The following is a 15,253-nucleotide window of genomic DNA, read 5'->3' as shown; positions in this document are numbered from 1 at the left end:
GTGGTTGACAGCATGAGCAACACGTCGGGTATCGATAATGCACAATCAGCAAGGTAACACACCGTTGCGACACGATCCCTATTTCAGTCGGCTGTAATCATAAGCGTGGGACCAAGGGCGGATTGATGACTACAGAAGGGAATGCCAACTATAAATGATGGGAGGTTAGCATGAACAAATAATAGGCAGCTAAAGTATCATATATACTGCCTGTGGTACGTTTGTGGCGAAAGGTGTACCATTTAATGTGTGTGGATTCCGGCGTCAGAAGTGTTCCTCAGCAAATTATGCCGGTCATAGGTGGTGACTTAGCGAATCTAGTGGTCAGGCTTGTTGATGGGAGTGTCAAACTACCTAACGCCATGCTCACATTACCAATCACTGGATTGTCTGGTCCAGACTCGATTATTTACAGACCGCCGTCATATAGCGTGAATATTGCTGAGTGCGGCGTTAAAAAATAAAGACATACAAATACGTATTATTTAATTAAAATGTATCTGTCAACGTAATCTGATAAGAATGGGCATTTTATAACATAAAAATAAGATTTGTGTATGTTTAATAATTTGAAAAAGGACACAAACGCACTACCTTCGATGCTGACTTTGAGCATGACGATGTTTCTAAATTCCACTAACGTTACTTGTCGTATTGAAGCACCAGTTGTCTGTAAAGCAAGAAGATAATCTCGTTAATTATATATGGTCACGGGCACAACAACCACGAGTCGTTTATTTCTTAAATATGAACCAGATGGCGAACTAAATAAAGGTGTATCCTCACGCACATATCGGGGTTTAACAGTACACACCTTGAGAGGGTAGAGCACCGCTTGGAGGTCAGGCAGGATCTCCGTGTAGAAGTAATCCCACGTGTCTCCAAGCTTCTTCAAGAGGTCAGTGCCTGGTCAAAAGGAATTATATTGAGATAAAATGTAAATTAAGGAATACTGAATGATGTTTTCGCTTTTGTAACATTGAGTGAGTGAGTGAGTATGGTTTTACGCCGCTTTTAGCAATATTCCAGCAATATCACGGCGGGACACCAGAAATGGGCTTCACACATTGTACCCATGTCGGGAATCGAACCCGGGTCTTCTGCGTGACGAGCGAATTTGTAACATTGATTGATGCTGTGGAATAATAGATATACATGTTTACAGTGGAAACGTCTTCGCTGTGCGAGCCGCCCCCGTGGTCTAGTGGTAGAGCGTCCTCCCGGAGAGCGGAAGGTCCGGGGGGCAATCCCCGGCCGCTCCGTACCGTTAAAAGATGGTACGTATTGTTACCCTGCCTACGCACATCATTGAGTGGTTACAACAAGGACTGGTCGGCTCGAAGTCAGTATACTGTGTCTGAATAGGGTATTCATGTTAAACTGCGGCATGGTATCTCAGTAGGCTAGCACTATAAAAATCGGACTAGTACAAGCAGCCACGCCCACACGTGCATGCATGTGGCTACATAAGTGCAGTAATCTTGGACGCGACGTTAAACCAAATTTCACCTCACCTGTTCGATATGCGAGGATGGCAATAGTATCGGGAATAAACCGCGTACTAAATACATGTCAAGGATTTGATCCAACGATAATTCCACTCTGGGGTGTGTCAGGCCAAGGATCGGGTTTCTATCCTAGGACAGAATCACTATAGAGTGAAATTTGAGGGGAGTGATTTAATCCTACCACACCAGCATATACAAGGGTGCGGCGTTAAACAACAAACACAACAGGAAAGTGCGGAATGACGGCGCTTTCTTCCCGGAAAGGGACGTGTGGCAGTAAAATTATGGCATGGAAGCAGTCAGCCAAAAAGAAGGCTATGTTTATGGTTACATATAAGCAAGCCATCTGCTAAAACCTAACTCAATGAATGAGTTTGGACAGCTCATTGTTGAAATACTGGAATTAGAATGATATATCAAATGTATTAGTGAGTGAGTGAGTATGGTTTTACGCCGCTTTTAGCAATATTCCAGCAATATCACGGCGGGGGGCACCAGAAATGGGCTTCACACATTGTACCCATGTCGGGAATCGAACCCGGGTCTTCGGCGTGACGAGCTAACGCTTTAACCACTAGGCTACCCGACCGCCCCAAATGTATTAGTAACTTTGTCGAAACTTGTCTCACCTCTGTCATTCTTGATTCCTTCCCGCATGATGACCATCCCCTTCTTCAACAGCTGATCCTGCAACACAATACACGTCATTATCCACGCCCAGCAGAGTGAGTGAGTGAGTTTTTACGTCATATCGGCAATATTTCAGCCATATCGTGACGAACGGACAGCAGAAGGAAGGCCTTAAAACAGAAGACCTTATCAGAGGAGTTTGTGAGTGAGTGAGGTTTTACGCCGCTTTCGGCAATATTTTAGCACTATGACGGGGGGGGGGGGGGGGGGGGGAGGGGGGGGCATAAGCATGGGTTTCGCACATTGTACCAATGTTGGAACTGAACTCGCATCTTCACCGTAACGGGAAACGCAATAGTCACTGGGCTCCCCCACTGCAGCTAACTAGTGCATCATTACGTAATGAAATATGAATTAAAAACTAACCTCAGTACTTAGTAAATCATGGATGTAAAAAACATATGAAGCTATACAGCTGTCCGTGCATCATGCCTTAAGACTCGCTGTATAATATGGCTGTTTTATCGCCGCTGCAATGCTAAATTGTAAGTAAGTAAGTGAATATGGTTTTACGCCGCTTTTAGCAATTATTCAGCAATATCACGGCGGGGGACACCAGAAATGGGCTTCACACATTGTACCCATGTCGGGAATCGAACCCGGGTCTTCGGCGTGACGAGCGAACGCTTTAACCACTAGGCTACCCGACCGCCCCGCTAAATTGTAACTCACTCACTCACACATCGCTATAAAGGAAAATGTTTTTAAAAAGTTAACTAACCGCCTGTACCTTTGCTAAAACGATTATATGATGAGTTTTTATTTAGAAATATACCTCAAGTCAACTTAAAAAAATACTTTTAAAATAAAATATTCCCCTGTTTCGTTTGGGCGATGGGGTAGCCTAGTGGTTAAGCGTTCGCTCGTCACGCCGAAGACAGGGGTTCCCTTCCAAACATGGGCATAATGTGTGAAGGCCATTTCTGGTGTGATTTTGCTGGAATATTGCTTAAAGAGGCGTAATACCATATCCATCCCTGCCCCTTTGCCTATTGGACCCGTGAAGATTCCGGGGTAGAATAGGTCTTCAGCAACCCGTACTTGCCGTAAAAGGCGACTATGCTTGTCGTAAAAGGCGACTAACGGGATCGGGGGGTCAGGCTCGCTGACTTTGTTGATACATGTCATCGATCCCAATTGCATGGATCGATGCTCATGATGTCAATCACTGGATTGTATGGTCCAGACTCGATTATTTACAGACCGCCGTCATATAGCTGGAATATTGCTGAGTTCGGCGTTAAACAACAAACCAACCACCCAACCAACCTTTGCCTATTGACCAAGAAGATACGAACACAAGACAAAAGATTATTATTGATCAGGCCTAAACATTTTATACTTGTGCATCATTTCCTTAACCCTTGTGAAATGAATACCCATGTATGTTTTATAGTGTTTGTGACATGCTATACATACACATGAGTCACAAACAACAACGCACAGTGTATGTTGTGTACAAACTAGGATATATCTACAACGGAATTAAGATTGTTTTCTAACGGGAGCTTTATTCTGACTAACTGCACAACAGAGGATCGGTTTATTAATAGAGGTAAATACAGACTGTATCACATCTCAAGGACATTCTTTAGTAGAGCCTTGCTCATTGTATGGAGGAATTAGGATTTCCTAAAGCCTTCCGGAGATTTGGGTAATCCCAGCATTAACAGGGTATTCAGTGGGGAAAACCCACACGTTATACATCCGAGATTCCGCGTTGTCAATACACTGTGCACCAACTTCCTACGCGTATTGCAATGTGAATCCTTGTTCAAGCCTTTGGGATAATAGTATGCTTGAAGCCACGTGGGTGTGTATTTTGTTAAAGTATGGTGGAGTGTATGTAGTCATGCTTCAGGGGTATAAGCTCACCCGGTAACGGGTAGTCTAATAATATCTCACCTTGTAATAATCTAAAATAAGCGGCCCTGCTTCTGTGCCGGCGAGGTACCTGAAAGATACATTGAAATAGTATCGATTCTGGAATATGAGTACGCCGTGAACTGAAAGTAGGTTATGTTTTATATATTGATTTCTCCCGCTTCACTCCTAGCTCCGCTCCCTCTCGCTCTCAGTGACAACCCACACGAAGTCAATACATTAACTTACAAAGACGTACATGTACTTCTTACCTCCACAACAACGCCTCGCCTGAGGCCGTTCTCGTGTGTCAAAACATCACTGTGTGTGGCTACGTGCACAACAGCATCAACTAGGGTCAGGGTCATACCGTCTTCAAGCTAGTTTCCACATTATTTTTTCGATTTTCAGCGAATAATATTGATTATGAGCAAGATCAATATATTGGCAGGATTGGCACCAATATGTGTAAATCGATTATTCGGAAGAAACATGTTTACCAGCTTGTGTCTGGGGAACCTATGAAATACATTATTGTTTTTTTTATGAGAATGGTCGGCATTTGGTGGAGATTAAAGGTTATTGAATCTTTTCGCCGAGTATCCTAACAACGATCAATATTGTGATAGCGGGTAGCCTGAATTTACAGTCAACATACGTGGGGTGGTGTAGGGTGAACATCCTCCTTTGGAAGAATAATACGAATTCTTATCTAAAAAGCGATTCCCGAATTATTTCCTTAAAAGTTTTTTTTTAAAAAGGCTGTAGATCCCTCCTTCCCCCAAAATCCTGTATCCGCGCTTGAGTTCACCATGACACGACACGTACCTGACATTCTCTTGTAATGTGCCCAGTTCGTTTTCTTTCAGCTTCTTTCTTTGGAAGAGTTGAATAATGGCTGCCTGGATGCTGTAATAAACGAAATACCATTTATTTGATAGAATTTAGTTTTTGAATCGCAGCGGTGGCGATCAAACGTTCAGACGTCCTGAAGAGGCCCGGGTTTGACTCCCTGGTAACCCATCACCGTGAGACTGCTGGCATTATGCTCAAAACGGCGTAAAACCATTCTCACTCACTTTAAAATATAATAGAGACCAATGAATTTATAAGAAATCAAAATGACGAAAACATTATTGTTTTCCCTACCAGTGTGTTTTCATACAAACACTATCAAAAATAAAATCGTTTTTTTTATGAATATTATTTCAAATATACATACCTGTTCTGAATTAATTGATCTCGTTTTCTCTGCCCTATCATTATCCATTTCAAGCGAGACATTCGTTTAAGAAGCATGTTAATTTCCTTCCTGTCAATGCGTAGAACCACGACGCTCCTTCACACCTCCCGATGTCGCTGACTTCGTAAACAACCTTGAATTCCGTGTTAATAAAACCGATCTCCAGAACGTTACATCCACATTTCGCTCCGTTTCATCAGTATTCGAAATCCTTTCTTATCTCGTCAATTTTCTATGTCACCGTTTTTCCCGGCCGTTCCGGTGAAATGAGATAACCCAATTTGAATAAAATATAGATAACGTTAAATCACGTTCGTAACAGCTGAAACACGTATGCCTCGTGCCGATGACAGAATTTCCGTGTTCTGATATCGTGTACATCCACTGAAACACTGTCTCGAAAGCAGATTGATCCAGTGATTGACTCGACGTCATTTATAGGCTTGGACAAGATTCACAAGCCATTCAATCACAACCTGGTAGCGCACAATGTCAATAACAGTACACAAGCCACGCTGCGTCGCTCCGTCATTGAGTGCGCGATGTGAGAAATGTTTTTCTTCTTTCAGAATACACGCTGTGGCAAAATACGCTAAACAAACAACAGTCGAAACACGTTATTATAAATGCTTGTCATCGTTACAAGCCAATCAGCTTGGCTCACGTGGAGTTGATACAAATATGTCCGGGTAACAATTGCCCATGACACAACGAGGGAAATAAATGTTATGTTGAAATCCTTAACTTGAATTAAATGCAAGCCCTCCTTTTCACATCGCGTTGCGTAGATACTTTCCTTCGCGTCTAATCTTAATGAGTCCCATAAGGGGTTAGTGGTGTCACTGGCTGGCGAATCCGGGACACACAAGGAAGGCGTTGTAAACATATCCCTAGCTGCTTAATGACCAGTTAGCCACATGTGGGGTTGGACATCGGCACTGGCAACAGTGGTGTAACGTAAGCGGAAATGGACCTGGTTGGTTGTGTAACCGGAGCTTATGTCACTAATACGTCTGTGTTATTGGAGATGGGTTAGGGGAGTGGTGTGTTTTGATTTAAACATATTTTATTCAGATTGAAATGGATTGGGAACAAGTTATCCAACTTAGGACTCCCTCTCCATGGAGTGGTGTGTGTGTGGGGGGGCTGGGGTAGGGGTCGTGTAGGGCAATGAATAGACACACCTGTGAGAGCCCGGGACAAGGCTTGGGGGTGGTGGTGTTGTGGGGTGGGGGTACTATAAACAACTGTGAGGATATGTCATTCATTCATTCATTCATTCATTATGAAAACGAAACAAGATTTACCTTTCGAGAAGTTGCTGTCTGTTGGAAGCGTCGGACGGTGACCCTACCCCCAGCCCCGGGATAGTCGACCCCCGCCGCGCACCCCGGGGGAGGAGCCGGGAACCAATGTCCACATTGGCAAGGCTGTGCCTGAAACACAATGATTGCATTTTAAACGACTGGACTATTCCGACACCAAGAACGAACTTCGTGTATTTTGCCAACGTTGAGAATCAAACCCCGTTCGTTGTCCTAACGAGACAATGCTTTACCGCCTCACAGCCCCGGTGCCATATCGCCTCTACGGAAAACGTTAACGCAGAAGGCCTACGTGTATCGATGAACACACATTTACCTGTGCCTGAAAACCCCTGCCTAAATGTACGGAAAACTTCCATAATTCCATTATCATAATAACAGTGATTCATAAACACATACTTTCCACATATTCAGAGTCGTACAATCGACTTTATTTAGTATAGATTTCGAATGATCACAGAAAAGTATTGTAGATTTTATTTATGACATTTATATACACTGTTATCATATTATTTTATGACGATAAGCTAACGCATACGCTTTTTCCCCATCAGGAAAAATATACACTTGGCCATATCAGTACGTCACATGACCTTGATTGAAAACAACAGCAGCGAGCAAAATAATCTCATGTTCCACGCTGGTACGGTGTGTATACGATTGCTAGCAACATGCGTCAGTTGTAAATTTCTGACAAAAAACTGTATGCGTGCGTGCTTTCAAATATACAGTCAGTCTGGGTTACAGAAAACAAAATATTTGGACATGCCAGAGTGAATGAGGGATTGAGAGCGGCAGTCTGTAATATGACATCCTCATCACTGAACACGGCATACCAACTGTTGAACGTTTATCGTGTCATCATGTTGTTTTATGCCATAGTCGGCAATATGCCAGCAATATCACAGCGGCCTGTAAAAAATCAAGTCTTTGAGTGAGTATTGTTTTACGCCGCTTTTAGCAATATTCCAGCAATATCACGGTGAAGGACACCAGAAATGGGCTTCACACATTGTACCCATGTCGGGAATAGAACCCGGGTCTTCGGCGTGACGAACGAACGCTTTAACCGCTGGGCTAACCGACCGCCCCATCAAGTCTTGGAACAGCAAATCAGTGGTTGATAGCACGAGCACGACCCATAATGATACTGATTATACCCAATCACACGTTTTGCATTTGAATACTCACACGACACTGAGTGAGTGAGTGAGTTGGGTTTAACGCCGCTTTGAACAGTAATCCAGTTATATCACGGCGAGTCAGCTTAATGTGGGAGGAAAGCCCGAAGTAAAACCCACGAGCAAAGTATGGTGCTGACAAACCTAGAAACGTATTCGGGGCGAACCGGGATTCGAACCCACGACCATAGGCTTCTGGCGTGCAAATCGACATACCGCTTGACACGAACTGCTATGGCTAGAACTACCAATTTACCTAACATCGCCCTTAAAACAAAATGAACACTGAAGTATGGAGAGCAGTATCGTAACTAAAACAGGATAGCATCGGAAACAAATAGCACCAGTACCACCAGACTAAAACGGAAGAATTTCATCGTTTGTCATTTCTCCAAGTTTGAACTCGTTCATCGTACAATGCCCAGCTGATCAAATCGCGTTTGATGCATTTCGTAACGAAATGAATATATATAGTTACACAATGCAATCAGACATCCTTCTTGATGAGGGGCGGTCGGGTAGCCTAGTGGTTAAAACGTTAGCTCGTCACGCCGAAGACCCGGGTTCGATTCCCGACATGGGTACAATGTGTGAAGCCCATTTCTGGTGTCCCCCACCGTGATATTGCTGGAATATTGCTAAAAGCGGCGTAAAACCATACTCACTCACTCCTTCTTGATGATCCGAAAATTTAAACACATAACATTAAGTCGAGTATCAACACTACCTGTTCATGTGTGACCAAGCGTGAAATGTACGCAGAGCAGCGCGTGAAGAGAAATTTCCACGGGATCTGCTGTCAGATCACCGCAAAGTGCGGCGCTCCAGATATGATACGCACATTGGACTTGATATGTTATCAAGTCTCCCTATCATCAGTTCAGGCACAGGTCACACCCGTCCTTTACACAAGAGGTCGACAGAAATGGTCAGTAAATATACTGCCGAAAATACATTCAAGAACACCCGATTTTTTCAAATGGCTGTCGTCAATCTGTTAACTATAGCCATATACAACGGCGTAGACTAACATCTAGTCTCTGAAATGAACATATCGTACAGAAAAAAACAGTTGTTCAGTTATCTTATTAAAAATATAGTAAAAGGAGCCCGGTGACTCTCTTCGATACTGCAGTGATCTAGACTTGCCAAACATTATAGACTTGCATGGGCTGTATTTGATATATTTGTATCAGGGTCTGTAAGAGTGAGTGAGTGAGTGAGTTTGGTTTTACGCCGCTTTTAGCAATATTCCAGCAATATCACGGCGGGGGACACCAGAAATGGGCTTCACACATTGTACCCAGGGTCTGTAAGACAGACTAACAAAGTCGCCATGCTAGATTAACTATAGGCATATGAAAAAAAGGGGTTTTCCTTGATTTCTTTTGAGTATTATAAATGAGATGGTGATTGTGTTGAGCTTAAAGCTGCTTTGGGGTGTGCGCGGGAGCCTTTATCATACGATCCGGCTCTACTCATTTCTAGACTTATCAAAGTTTTATGCATATTCTAATCAATCTTGTCGCTGGATTCTTATTAGTAATGTTGGTAAATTATTTTCATTTAACAATGTTAAAAAATCACTTAATCCTTCAACGTATTTCTCAACCCGGTGATATTCATACTTTCAGAGGTGGGGTAAGGTGAGGTGAGGTGAGGTGAGGTGAGGTGAGGTGGGGTTTAACGTCGCGTCCACTAATGTAGCGATGTGCATGAACAAGTGCTAGCCCACTGAGATATCGTGCCGCAGTTGTAACATGAATACCCCACTCAGTCACAATATACTGACCCCGAGACGACCAGTCCTTCTTTTAGCCCCTTAATGCCGAGCGCCAGGCAGGGTAACAACAAGTACAGCCTTGTAACGTCTTTTGGTATGGCGCGGCCGGTGATCGAGCCCGATAAGATTTGGAAATGTTAATATATCGGAAAACAATGGGCATAAAAAGTCAGCTAATTGTTACTTTTTGTTGAAAACATGTCACTAGCTTACTTCTAAACGTCAACATGATGAGAGTGCGTAAACACGAGAAGGGGAGGATGCGGATGAACTTCTAGATACGAGCATCTGGCTTTATCTGAAGAGGTCAGCTTTATGTCTATATGGAATGTGCATAGTCAAGACGCATATCGACATGGTCTTCACAAAGTCTCCATTGTTAGAGTGTGAACATTGTATTCTTCCTTTCAGAGTAAATGATTATTCTAATTATAATATTTGCATCCCTTCTGCACCAAACTGCATCACGGTATTGGAACGTACGTGCACTTACAAATCACCGCCCGCCACAACATTCCTTGCACTTGAAGCCAGGATAACGAGTGCTCCATCTTGGCTACTTAAAACCAAGAGTGAGCTGGGAGTGGGAAACAATCCCATGCACGGTACAAGAGATTACATGCCCCACCTTTCACAGTCTTCACTAAACACAAGCCTATTCAGAATAGAACACGATCGGTAGACACGGAGCAAGACGGGAGCCTCGAATCACCGCCATTGTCGATTTTTAATATATTTTTTTTATTACACTTTCGCCTTTGTCGAAGTTATTCCGAGCCGACGAGACACAATCGTGTAACTCCGTTAATTCCGAAGGCATGAGTAGTGATGTCGAAGTTAGCAGTGCATTACAATCACGTTATAGCGTTCCCGGACTAGCGGCCTTCAGTTCGCAGTAGATAGTGGCGTCCTTTACGCGAGACAGAAAATAATGATGTGGTTCGAATCCCAGATTCGCCCTGAATATGTTTCAGGTTTGTCCGTGCCATACCCGTTGGTTTCACAAAAGTAGTAAATATATACCTCTAAGACCTGCATCTTTTCGACCTTTCCCCCCGACATCAAGCTGACAAGCCCTGATATGCTGAAATACTGTACAAACGGTGTTCACCTCACTCACTCACTCACTCACCCACTCACTCACTCACCCACCGACCCACCCACTCACTCACTCACTCACTCACTCTCACTCACCCACCCACCCACCCACCCACCCACTCACTCACTCACTCGAGTTTCCCTTACCTAGAGTTGCTTAAACATTCCTCGTCAAAAGCTTCAATGTCGGCTTCGGAGTATGCGAACCTCTCAACGGGATCCCTAATTTTAAGACGGAGCCTTTGTAACAACATTTTCTTCCTAAACTCCGACGTTCGGACATCTTCCATTTTATCTTAAAGTGTGACTCCAGTTGCCGCCTCCCTGCTTATCTTCTTTAAACATGTGACGAATAAGCGAGGTTTTCACATGCTTTCACAGGTAGAACTGCAGGTGTGGGTAATTTTGTTTCCCTGGTGATTATTGCTTAGCAACAACTATTAAAAGACTCGGGGATTCAATTACGTCATCCTGGCTTTTATGTTAATTATGTGTTCCACGCTAACACCGGTGCCAGGTGTTTTCTGTTGGAAGTCGGATGTAGAATAAATCAAGAATTCACCCGAATTTATTTTAATTGCATCTGTATCCGTAGTGGTAGCAACAGTGTTTATTTATGCATCACACACTGGACACAGAACACTTTCAAGGGTGAAATATGTACGTTCAGCCATAAGAGCTGCTGTTACCGTATACCCTCAAATGTGCATCGTTTAAAATACTGGACCCTTCTTGATCACATACGTTCAAATATGGATCCTTTTTAAATGGAATTCAACTTTGAATAAGGATGGCAGATCGAAAAAACAACCAAATGTAGATTAGGGTCAGATTTGGTCTTCAGTAACCCATGCTTGGCGTTCTTTATAGACCGCAGGCATATTACTCGATTATTTACAGACCGCCGTCATATAGCTGGAATATTGCTGAGTGCGGCGTTAAACAACAAGCACTCACCCATTCCAAAACAAACCAGTACAATCATCACAGTAATCTTCCGGCATCACGAAACCCCCAATGGTTCATGTTTTCGATCTGGAATAGTTATACGAGTGAGTGAGTTGGATTTAACGCCGCTTTTAACAGTATTCCAGTTATATCACGGCGTGTCAGCTTAATGTGGGAGGAAAGCCCGAAGTGTTGCAGGTTTCAGACGTTTACCACTTCGGTGAAACCCACGAGCACGGGTATGGTGCTGACAAACCTAGAAACATAATCGGGTCGAACCGGGATTCTGACCCACGATCGTAGGTTTCTGGCGTGCCCAAGGGACGCAACTCTGCACAGCGAATCGCGGCGCCTTAGACGACTGGGCCACCCGTGCCCCCTGGTTATACGAAGTTCACTTTCAGTTAAATATATTGTTTCATATTTAAAGGTAACTGATAAAGAAAGAGATTGATACATACATTTTAAACACACACACACACACACACACACACACACACACACACACACACACACACACACACACACACACACACATACGAAATGGTATTTGCGGAGACCCCAAGTGGATCGAGGATCGAGTCAACTCCAGTGTAACCCAACGCAGCAAGCTGTGATTACGAAGGTGTTATGTAAGCACCCCTGTGCCAAAGTGAACTCTTCCAAACAGATCGGCCTAACGGAAAACACTAAAACTGAATATGTGAGTATATCAGATAGAAATATGACATCAAACCACATGCAGTAAACCTTTACTATACTTTGTGAAAATATCCTGTTTCTTCGCACTGAATGCAATATTATCTTGTTTTGTATTGACAAATATCCGAGAAAATGAACAACTATTTTTACAAAACTACTGTAAAACTTCGTTAACTTAACTCAATTAACTCGATATAATAGTATCGCTTTTAGACGACCAACCTCCATAGTCCAGGTTTAATGTCCTAAAATATATTTTTGTGACACACTGTCATAAAAAATTGGTAATTAGATCGACAGGCATTTAGATGTTCCCTCAGTCAGTTTCCCTGACCCTGAGAATAAACTAAAAAAATATCTCAAGCTTAGAAGGTTGCCTCAATTTTCTGGGCTTCGTTTGGATCGTATTATGTTTTGTATATATACTTTAATTAGGAAAGCTTTATTTATGTGACTTAATACTACTCTTGTGTTCACTCGGCTTTTCGTATTTAAAGCGAAACAGGAAACGGACGGAGCAACTCAAGTGTGTGACAACCAGAAGACAGGCAGATGCGAGTTACCTCCCTTCCTCCACTCAACACGACAAAATGAAGCGGACGGCAAATACTTGCAAGGGGTTGACTTGCAAGACGTCATCAGCAGCGACCACTGCCAGCTTACAACTTATCTATAAAGCACAACAGCAGAACCAAGAAAAAAAAATAAATAAATAAATTAAGCCGATGGAAAGGGTGAAACAATTGCAGAAAGCAATAGCGTACATGTATTACGAATTACGCCACATGAACAGAGAAGTGATCATGATTGACAGAAGACGAAGACTGTGTCTTGCTCAACCTGGCGATATACGTCGACATTTCAGTCCTTTATAATGTCTGAATTTATGTCGCACAGGCGACCAGTGAGCGATAGCGTGAGCATCGGGGTTGACCCGGGGTATGATTGTACACTAAATCAGCCAGGTGACAAACGAAATGGGAGTAATCAATGTATCACCCATACACGTTTATATTTCCCCTCCATACGATCTATGCTCACTGGATACTCCCCATAGTCAATGACACTGGAACTTTTTTTCTTTTTCTTTTTTTCTTTTTTTTATGACACTGGCCCTTGATATGTAATCATTAATAATATTCCTCTTAATGTAAATTATCAGACAATCGTACGGTGGCCCATAAGGGACATGGGGTCTGTTTTTCAATATTTTGATATTTCACTTACTGTTATCGTAACCTTTTGCAAATTAACACGATTTGTCATATATATGTGATAAATCATGTACATAATGTATATTTTGAATCGCTGAAAAAGTGAAGCGAAAATGAAAATACAGAAAGTATTTCCCCCGCGGTGTAGATAGTTTTCAACGCGGTGGAAATACTTTTCTGTGTTTTCATTTTAGTTTTTGAAATTTTCGCTTTTGCTTTTGACATTTTCGTTTTTGTTTTTGACATTTCATTTTAGTTTTTGACCTTTTCGTTTTTGTTTTTGACATTTTCTTTCTAGTTTTTGACATTTTCGCTTCACATTTCAGCGATTTAATAGCTACTTGAAAGTACATTTTGTACGGATGTAGAAAGAGAGGATTAGCAGGAATTATGTCCCTTGATGCCACGATATGAACTTCGGAGATGAAGAACCGACAGAAAATTTAATAAAACAGTTATTTAAAGTATTACACAGATCCGTTTCCCGTATCTACGATATTAACACTTAAATTGGAAGAAGTATCATTGCTAATCTTTGATAAAATACGCAATCCTATTTTTTAATTTCATTCTTTGTGGAGGAATAAACAAATGCACGTCGGTGAATCGCAGGAAGTGTGAAATCGGGAACATTTAAAAGAGACGGGTCAGGTCAATCTGCATATATTATAAAGGAGTATGACATGGAGAGAGACCCGTTAAGATCCGGGGTACAAGAGGTCTTCAGCAACCCATGCTTGCCGTAAGAGGCGACAAACAGGACCGGGTGGTCACGCTCGCTGACTTGGTTGATGCATGTCATCGTATCCCAATTGCGTGGATCGATGCTCATGACATCAATCACTGGATTACCTGGTCCAGACTCGATTATTTACAGACCGCTGTCATATAGCTGGAATATTGCTGAGTGCGGCGTTTAACACCAACCAACCAAACAAACAAACAAACAAACAAACACACAAACAAACACAGAGAGACCATATGTAAAACATAAAAACAACAGTTGTTTGACGCTGAATCTTGTGATATCAATGATAGAAAATAAATAAATTCCTCAGTACAGATTAAGAACCAACTGTAAGCACAAAATACAGAAAATGAGTGCAATCACTGCACGAATGCGCAAAGCTTTCTTCCTCAGCGGCAACACGGCACAGCTTATAACGCCTGATTTACCTAATTCCGTTGGCAGTTGGAGCCTAGGCCTCCTATCTCAGTTGTCATGGAGAATGAAAAAAGCATTTCTCGAGAGCCCCTCGTCGATCACATTACAATCTCCCCAGCCTCCTAAGGGGGATCACTCAAGTAGCTAAATCACCGTCAATGGCTAGTTCTCACCTAGACAGGACTTCCATTTGCGAGGAGCGCAGAGAGCATCACGACACTCAACGTAACAATTTGCTCCATGTATTTACGTTGAAAGGGTTTTAATAGCCTTTGACCATACTTTACCGTCAATAACTTGCCACAACACACGTCTCCCGTGTCAACGATGAGAATGCCACGTGAGGTTTGTGACAACTCTTTGATGCAGTACTATGTAAGCATGGACAAAGAAAATAGAAGAAAAACCCGTTTCATATACAGTGAAACTTTTTTTTTCCTGTCGGTACCATTCTCAATGTATTCGTCCGGGTTAACAACATTCCGGATTATCGTACGGGTACGTTGCAATGTCCATAAACAGTGATCCATTAA

The 15,253-nt window shown here is 42.6% G+C and overlaps 1 protein-coding gene across 3 annotated transcripts in view; it reads right to left on the bottom strand.

The window, feature by feature from the left end:
- The window catches only part of LOC124150644 (proline-rich protein 5-like), a 70,639-nt gene that overhangs the window by 4,943 nt on the left and 50,443 nt on the right, over nt 1-15,253 (bottom strand). Inside the window, exons 1-7 of one of the 3 annotated variants that reach the window (XM_046522605.2) lie at nt 8,538-8,641; nt 6,612-6,740; nt 4,890-4,970; nt 4,104-4,152; nt 2,138-2,195; nt 815-906; nt 595-670 (exon numbers count right to left, since the gene is read on the bottom strand). In XM_046522605.2, coding sequence (XP_046378561.1) covers nt 595-670; nt 815-906; nt 2,138-2,195; nt 4,104-4,152; nt 4,890-4,970; nt 6,612-6,740; nt 8,538-8,545 — 493 coding nt within the window. In that variant the 5' untranslated portion in view covers nt 8,546-8,641. Of the gene's footprint in view, nt 1-594; nt 671-814; nt 907-2,137; nt 2,196-4,103; nt 4,153-4,889; nt 4,971-5,283; nt 6,417-6,611; nt 6,741-8,537; nt 8,642-15,253 lie in introns of those variants that run through there. The other 2 variants (XM_046522604.2, XM_046522606.2) reach the window with 2 other exon arrangements.

Source organism: Haliotis rufescens, unplaced genomic scaffold, assembly GCF_023055435.1.
Source record: "Haliotis rufescens isolate VD_foot unplaced genomic scaffold, xgHalRufe1.0.p SCAF_5, whole genome shotgun sequence".
NCBI lineage: Eukaryota > Metazoa > Mollusca > Gastropoda > Lepetellida > Haliotidae > Haliotis > Haliotis rufescens.
This window is presented reverse-complemented; position numbering and strand designations above follow the sequence as displayed.